Here is an 8,336-nt window from a genome sequence, read left to right on the forward strand (position 1 = left end):
CCAGATCTCCATGTGGCCCCAAAAGTCTCCATCCAGCTCCACAAGAAACCTCCAACTGGACCTAAAAGGCTCCATCAAGCTCTCAAACTCTCCATCATTTCCCCTTTCATTACAAAAAGGGAGAAGTGCCCTTCCCCTTACTGCTGCTCCCACACACAGCCCTCCCACCAACAACCTTCCTCTTTTTCCCCATTTTCTTGCAAACCCCACAAACCCTCTGCCCTCTTCCAAATGTTCACAAAATTGCATTTTCCCTCGTCACCAAAAATCCTGCCCCAAAACCGTTGTGGGCTGGGGGGTGGTTTGGGTTGTGGAGCTGGAGATGCGCCATGGGGAGCACACGCTAAGGACACGTGTGTGCTGTGGGGACAGATGTGGTGCAGACACAAGGCACGTGTTGATGACGTGTGTGTACTGTGGAGGCACATGTAGTGCAGACACAGGGAGCACGTGCTAAGGACACACATGAGCAGTAATGTGTGCAGCTATCGGTGTACACATACGACATCATGCATGCACACACAGAGGCACAGAGTGGAGTGTCTACTACACACGTGTTTGTACATCTATTGTGCACCTGTGACAGTGCACACACATGTAATACACATGAATGTTCACATGCGATGTTTACTACACAGAGCACACCTGCACTGCGCACGCTTGAAGTACCTGTGTGCACACAACAAACACATGTTTGTGCACACATGTGGGAGCATCAGCAGGGTCGCCCAGTGCCCACCTCAGCATAGATAATGGGGGGTTCAGGGGCGGCAGAGGGGCCGGGGGTGCAGGTGCCGGGGGTCACAGCTCGCAGCTCGGCGTAGGTCAGACCCTCGCAGTCACCGGGGGGCACCTGGGGACACAGGGGACAGCAGTGTGACCATGGGTTCCCAACATGCATGAGGGAATGATGCCATTGTGTAAGTGTGTGGGGAGCTGTCCAAGAGGGGGGGCTGGGAATCTGGGGTGGCATAGATTTTGGAAACCCGTGGGGGTGACATTGAGGTTCCCTGTGGGTGGTGTTTGGGGGTCCCACGGTGGTTTGGGGCTGTCAATAAGCTCCCCCATAAGGAGGCCTGGGAGCTTAGATTTGGGGTGTGGGACATCCCCATGGTGGAGATAGGGAAGCCATAAAATGTGTGGAGTTTCTTGAGGTCCCCACGGGCAGGGTTTGGTGTTCTCTGGTGAGGTGTGGGGGAGGGGCAAAGGGGGACGTTGGGGTTTGGGATCCCCTCACCCATACACTGACCTGGAACTGCACAGCCTTGGGGCTTCTGGGGATGGCACCTGTGTCATAAACAGGAGGGGAGAAGGGTGAGGTTATGGGGGGCCCAAACAACACTGTGGCGATCTACTGGGGATCTGTGGGGGAGCAATCCCATTTAACTCTTTCCTCACCAGGGCTCTCATTTCTTTGTATCCGTCTTCTGTGGGCAGCGAGGAGGAAAGAGAGGGTGAGGATGAGGATGACGACAATGGCAGCAGCGCAGCTCCCCGCCACTGCTGCCACCAGGTTCCATCGGGGCCTCCCAATGTCACCTGTGGGGTCCAGGTGTTTGAGGTGTCCCCAGCCCCAGCCCCCACCACAATGGAGGAGGGATGCAGTGACACTGTCACCCATGGGTAACAGGGGGAGCACTGAATGGGGGGCTGAGACCTACCTGGGAAGGCAGGTGTGGGAATCACTTCCAGGGTCACATTATCCCCAAGGGGTGAGAACAAAAGGCAGCAGCCCCCAACACGGTAGGAGCACCTATAGGTGCCAGAGTCAGCTGGGGACACCCTAAAGAGGGTGAAAGTGGCTGTGCCCCCACCATCGGGCTCCTGGTGCTGGATAGGGTCTGAGTGCCCGTCCTTGTGCAGGAAGGTGAAGCCTTGATAAGGCTTGTTCCAGCAGCGAATGGTGACGTTGGTGCCCATCTCCACGTGTTCCTCAGGGCTCAGGGAAATGGTGGGTGGGGGGTAGCTGCGATCTGAGTGCAGAGAGGAGACAGCAATAGGACACAGCTCTATGGGGACACAGCCCTGAGCCATCTGCTTTCCTTAGTGTCCCCACCTGTCACCAGCAGTGCCACGGGGTCACTCTTCTCCGATGTCCCTGGTGGCTCCAGCACTCGGTACTGGCACTGGTACTTCACAGCGTCTTCCTGTTTTATGTCAGCCAAGTAGAACTCAACTGCGTCTTGCTCTTTGTCTGTGTCCCTGGACATTTTGAATGTCCGCTCTCCTTCCTTATAGAGCTCAACCCGGGCAGCTGGCCGGGGCAGGTGGCACCATAGGGTGACAGAGTCCCGCAGGGAAACCCCCTGGCTGGGGTGCAGTGACAGGGAGGGTCGGGGCACTAGGACAGGGGACACCAGTCAGCCTTGTCCCTGCACACCCTCCTCGACCCCGCTGATGGCCCTCCCCACACACTTCCCTCCCTCTCTCCCCGTTCTCCCCATGTCCCCATACTCACACTGCTGTGCCCTGCTGGCTGCCACCAGACACCAACCTGCAAGAGACACGGTCCTGGTCCCACACGGGGCCACCAACCCCTGTGGCACCACATTCCCATTGTCACTCACCCAGGATGAGGGCCAGCGCCATTGGTGCCATTCGGAAGGAGCAGCTTGGGGACAGCTGAGTCTCACACAATGAGACTGCAGCGGGGACAGGAAATGGCTGGAGAGCTGCTGTCAGTTTCTCTTGTGAACAAGAAGTGTCATGATGTCACATCGTCAGTGTTGCAATTGTGGTCTGCACGGGGTGGTGTCTTTGGGGATCTGCTATAGGGTGGCATGCTTAGAGCTGCATACGTGGCCCCTGTTGGGGTGCCTCAAGCAGGTTGTCACCCCTCAGGTGGCACATGCTGTGCCCAGATTTCAGGTAGTGTGATGCCTTGCATGGGGTCCCTCTCAGGATGCCAAACGCAGGGCATGTGGCTCCAGATTGGTGTCCCACATGAGATACCACATGTGTTCTCCAACACGTCCAGCCAGCTGTCACCACGCACTTTGGATACCACACTCTGTCCCCACTGCACTTTCCCCTGCCAACCCCCCTGGAGACAGCAGCAGGGACCTTTGGGGACACAGTGACACTTGCACAGACATGGGGCACACTCTGTGGACACACATGTAGAGTAGGACGTATGTGTGGCATGTACATGAGCATAGGCTAAGGACATATGTATACTAATCAATGTATTAATATGTACACATATCTGTGTACAGATATGATGTCACACACATGGTGGTACACCATTAAGTGTGTAGCTCATAGGTGTGTAAATACATTTTGCACGTGAGATGGCATTCACACATGTAAACATATGAACACATGCAGAGGTACATGAAGTATTGTGCGTCTGATGGTGAACACAGAACACACCTGCACTTTGCACTCATAAAGTGGCTGTGCACGGACAAAATTTACACACATGAAGTGATGCACAGTTGTGGTTTTACCCCATCTGGGATTTACAGGGGCTTGGGGTTGGATTGGGAAGGATTTGGGGTTGTCCAGTGGCATTGGTGGGCTATGGAGAGATTTGGGATGGACTCATAGAGGGTGTTGGTGGATTTGGGGGGAATGAGGAATAATTTGGGGGTTAGAGATGAGTATTTTGGGATTTTGTGTGGCAGGGAAGCATTCAGGGTGCAGCAGTGAGGATGTGGGGGGATTTGGGTTTGGGGGAAACAGGGCATCGGAGCCCCAGGCAGTGAATGTGGGGTCTTTCCTGCTCAGTGGAAACAAAAAACTGACTCCCAGGGGGATCAGTGGGGTCCCCTGGCACTCTCCTTGGTCAGGTGATGGGGGCCTTGGGGAAGGTGGGACCCTGGGGGATCATGGGCCATGGGTCACAGCTTGCAGCTCGGCATAGATCAGATCGTCACCGGGTGGCACTGGGGCACAGGGGGACAGCGGGGTGCCACCATGAGGGTCCCCGAAGTGCTTGTGGGGGGAGGGAAACTGTTCTGTAAGTACGCAGAGGAGTGTCCAAGAGGGTGGGAGTGGACATCCTGAGGGGGCCTAGATTTGGAGTTCCTAAGGGTCAGAGACTCGGGGTCCCTATGGATGGTGGCTGGCGGTCCCATTTCTCAGTTTTGGGAATTCCCATGAAGTCTGAGGGTTTTTAGGTCATGTAGGGTACCAGGGCATATGGGGGCTTAGATTGGGAGTCTGGGATTGCAGATGACGTAGGTTTGGTCTTCTCCATGGGGTGGATTTTGGGGGTGCCCATAAAGTTGGGGCAAGCTGTATGAGTCTGGGGGTCCTTTGCTGTCACCATGGGCAGGGTTTGGGGTTCAGCTGAAGTGTTTGGAGTTGCCCAAAGGGCAGACTGGGACTTGGGATTCTTTGTCCGTGCATCTTAAGTACAACCCCATGGCCTTGTGAGGAGGAACCTGCACAAGAAGGGGAGGGGAACAAGGTGGGGCGTGGGGGGGGTGAGGTACACTAATGGGGAACAGGGGGATTGAGGGTCATCAAAGGCAGCTAAACCCCTTCCCCACCAGGGCTCTCTTCTCTCCATAACCAGAGGTTGTGGACAACAAGGAGGACAAACAGGCCAAGATCAAGGCTGAAGAGGGCAGCGGCACAACCCCTTATCACCAGCACCATTAAGTTCCCCCAGGATCATCCCTCAGCACCTGCAGGGTCCAGGGATTCGGGTGTCCCTGTCCCAACCATCACCTCCCTGGGGACGGGATGCGGTGACACTGCCACCCATGGGTGACACCAGGGGCACACAACACCCAGGTGGGGTCTGCTCAGTCGGAACCAACCTTTGTACAAATCTCTGTGTGTGGCAAATCTGTGCTTTTACCTGAGCCGTGGAGATGGATCCACCTTTCAGAGCACAGCTCTCTGGTGACCCAGGTGGGACACCTAAGAGCAGAGAGCACATAGCACTGAGTAAAAATTTGTGGTTGTTGTCATGGGAAGCATGGGGATTCCCTCTTGGTCACCTCTAGGACACATCCTCAAGCATTGGGATGCACGTTCTGGGGATCTCCTGACTAAGACAAACACCAAACATTATTGTATGCGGTGGTGACCAATGAATGAACTGGATGATGGGCAAAAAGGGGCCAGAAATGGGAACTTTGACTTAAAATGCAGTGTTGCAATTCATGTTCTTTTGTTGTGGTGTAGGTAAGAGGGGTGAAATTCCTTATGTGGATTTGTTCCTTCTGTTATGAAATGATTGTGATACTGGATGGAAAGATGAGTTGATAGAAATGACTTGGGGGGCTTTAATGATATTCTCTGAGCGTGAGAAGAAGTATTAAGGATGTTGTTCTGTTGGCAGCACTGGGGAAAAGTGCCTGGAGCCAAATGCTGAAGAAGATGAACAACTGCTGGAGGCTGCTGGCATGGATGGGAGAACTGATCACAATGTGCGGGTGTCACTGGGGGAAATCAGAGAAGGTCAGTCCAGCTGTGCTGGGTGGTGCTTCCGCAAGGATTCAGGAGCAGCCCTGCACTACTGGTCATGCACTGCTAAGGAATGGGACAAGGGCAAGGTAGGAACTCGCCCGTTCCTTTCCTACAGCACAGAGATGATCTTGTGTTGGGAGCAGACTCCATCACTCAGTGCAGAGAAGGAACACGTGGTGTTCTTCATTTTCTGGGCTGAGCTGGATATGGAGTATCCCAAAGAAAGGCACGGGTTATGGGGTGAGATGGAAAACACCACGTGTTTTACATCCTGCATGGCTGCCACCTGTATGTGAGGGAGAAGAGCTCTCCCATGCCTGCTGGCAGCCACTGGAACAAGTCTATTCCCACCAGCCAGAGCCAAGAGATTCCCCCTGGGAAATCCTGACTGGGAGCTGCTTGCTGATGGAGGAAGCTTTGTAGTGAAGAGGGAACAGAAAGCTCTGACCATGCCATTGTGTCAAGAGTTACTGATGTTTATTGTCGGTATTCCACATCATGGCATCACGTAGTGCACTGAGAGTTAAAGAGTTAGTGCTCCAGTTCTGTGGGCTGTCAATAATTCTGGGTTCCTGGTTCTCAGAGGAGAAGAAGAACTGCATCTTCCAGGAGACTTCCACTGTTCCGCTTCTGTTTCCATTTAGAGGGAAGGATAAAACTGCTTGCTACTCTCGAGGTTGCTTCCTTCCTTTACTTTTCAGCTCAGTGCTGTGTACTCCCCAGCGGTCTCATAGAATCATAGAATTAGCTAGGTTGGAAAAGACCTACAAGATCCTCCAGTCCAACCATCCACCTACCACCGATAACCCCACTAAACCACGTCTCTCAACACTATATCTAAACATTTCTTAAACACCTCCAGGAATGGCGACTCAACCACCTCCCTGGGCAGCCCATTCCAGTGCCTGACCACTCTTTCACAGAAGTAGTACTTCCTAATGTCCAGCCTAAATCTCCCCTGGCGCAACTTGAAGCCATTCCCCCTCGTCCTGTCACTAGTTATAAGAGAGAAGAGGCCGACCCCCAGCTCACTACAGCCTCCCTTCAGGTAGTTATAGAGAGCGATGAGGTCTCCCCTGAGCCTCCTCTTCTCCAGACTGAACAATCCCAGCTCCCTCAGCCGCTCCTCATAAGGCCTGTGCTCCAGACCCCTCACCAGCTTCGTCGCCCTCTTCTGAACACACTCCAGGGCCTCAATGTCTTTCTTGCAGAGAGGGGCCCAAAACTGGACACAGCACTCGAGGTGGGGCCTCACCAGGGCTGAGTACAGAGGGACAATGACTTCCCTGCTCCTACTGGCAACACTGTTCCTGATCCAAGCCAGGATGCCATTGGCCTTCTTGGCCACCTGGCCACACTGCTGACTCATGCTCAGCCCAGCATTGACCAACACCCCCAGGTTCGTTTCCTCCACACAATCTTCCAGCCACTCTGCCCCAAGCCTGTAGAGTTGCCTGGGGTTGTTGTGGCCAAAGTGCAGGACCCGGCACTTGGTCTTGTTGAACCTCATCCCATTGGCTTCAGCCCAGAGATCCAGCCTGTCCAGATCCCTCTGCAGGGCCTTCCCACCCCCAGGCAGATTGACACTTCCTGCCAGCTTGGTGTCGTCTGCAAACTGATTGAGGGTGCTCTCAATGCCCTCATCCAGGTCATCAGTAAAGATATTGAAGAGGACAGGCCCCAGCACCGACCCCTGGGGAACACCACTCGTGACCGGTCGCCAGCTGGATTTCACTGCATTCACCACCACTCTCTGGGCACGGCCCTCCAGCCAGCTCCTTACCCAGCAAAGGGTGTACCTGTCCAAGCCACGGGCTGCCAGCTTCTCCAGGAGAATACTGTGGGAGACAGTGTCAAAGGCTTTGCTGAAGTCTAGGTAGACCACATCAACAGCCTCTCCCTCATCCACCAGACAGGTCACTTGATCATAGAAGGAGATCAGGTTGGTCAAGCAGGACCTGCCCTTCACAAACCCATGCTGGCTGGGCCTGATCCCCTGCTTCTCCTGCAAATGCTGCATGATCTCCCTCAGGACAATCTGCTCCATCACCTTCCCTGGCACCGAGGTCAGGCTGACAGGCCTGTAGTTCCCCGGATCCTCCTTATGACCACTCTTGTAGATGGGAGCCACATTGGCAAGTCTCCAGTCTTCTGGGACCTCTCCAGTTGACCAGGAACACTGATAGATGATGGAAAGCAGCTTGGCCATCTCTTCCGCCAGCTCCCTCAGCACTCTGGGGTGGATCTCGTCCAGCCCCATGGACTTGTGGCAGTCCAGGTGGAGTAGTAGGTCTCTGACCATTTCCTCCTGAATCATGGGGGGTTTGTTTCGCTCCCCATCCGAGACTTCCAGGTCAGAGAGTAGAGTGCTCTGAGGACAACTGGTCTGGCTTTTAAAGACAGACGTAAAAAAGGCATTGAGAACCTCAGCCTTTTCATTGTCCTCAGTGGCCACGTTCCCAGCCACAACATGTGCACGAGCAGGGAGGGACAGCGGTTCTGTCAGAACTTGACCTCTACCCTGATTCATAGATGATGGCAAATGCCCTGTGGGGGTTGGTTACAGCAGTGGAAGTCACACAACTGGCAGTACAGAAGTAAACCTCCTTGGGCCACCAAGCTGTGGAAAGACTTTGCCATCTGGGGAGAAAATATTGCCATAAAGGTACATCATGTAGATGCTCGTGTACCTAGGAGTTGGACCACTGAAGAACATGAAAACAACCAGCAGGTAGATTTGGCTGCTGGGATTGGAGTGGCTCAGATAGACTTGGGCTGGCAACAGCAGGGAGAGTTATTCCTAGCTCCGTGGGCTCTTCTCTTCTCTTCTCTTCTCTTCTCTTCTCTTCTCTTCTCTTCTCTTCTCTTCTCTTCTCTTCTCTTCTCTTCTCTTCTCTTCTCTTCTCTTCTCT

General features: G+C 54.0%; 1 protein-coding gene across 2 annotated transcripts; it reads right to left on the reverse strand.

Moving 5' to 3' along the window:
* Positions 1-7: 7 nt before the first annotated feature.
* Positions 8-2,836, reverse strand: LOC110391399 (leukocyte immunoglobulin-like receptor subfamily A member 6). 2 transcript variants are annotated; one of them, XM_021383250.1, is made up of 7 exons: positions 2,568-2,836; positions 2,459-2,494; positions 2,057-2,341; positions 1,662-1,973; positions 1,399-1,539; positions 1,250-1,287; positions 8-853 (listed from the first exon to the last, which is right to left on the reverse strand). In XM_021383250.1, exons 1-7 carry the CDS (start codon positions 2,596-2,598, stop codon positions 716-718), a joined length of 981 nt encoding a protein of 326 aa, XP_021238925.1. In that variant the 5' UTR covers positions 2,599-2,836; the 3' UTR covers positions 8-715. The 2 variants fall into 2 exon arrangements, with proteins under 2 accessions (XP_021238925.1, XP_021238924.1); XM_021383249.1 differs by having other exon boundaries at positions 716-853; positions 1,399-1,973.
* Between the last annotated feature and the right edge of the window lie 5,500 nt (positions 2,837-8,336).

The sequence above is a fragment of the Numida meleagris genome, unplaced genomic scaffold (assembly GCF_002078875.1).
Source record: "Numida meleagris isolate 19003 breed g44 Domestic line unplaced genomic scaffold, NumMel1.0 unplaced_Scaffold360, whole genome shotgun sequence".
Taxonomy (NCBI): Eukaryota; Metazoa; Chordata; class Aves; order Galliformes; family Numididae; genus Numida; species Numida meleagris.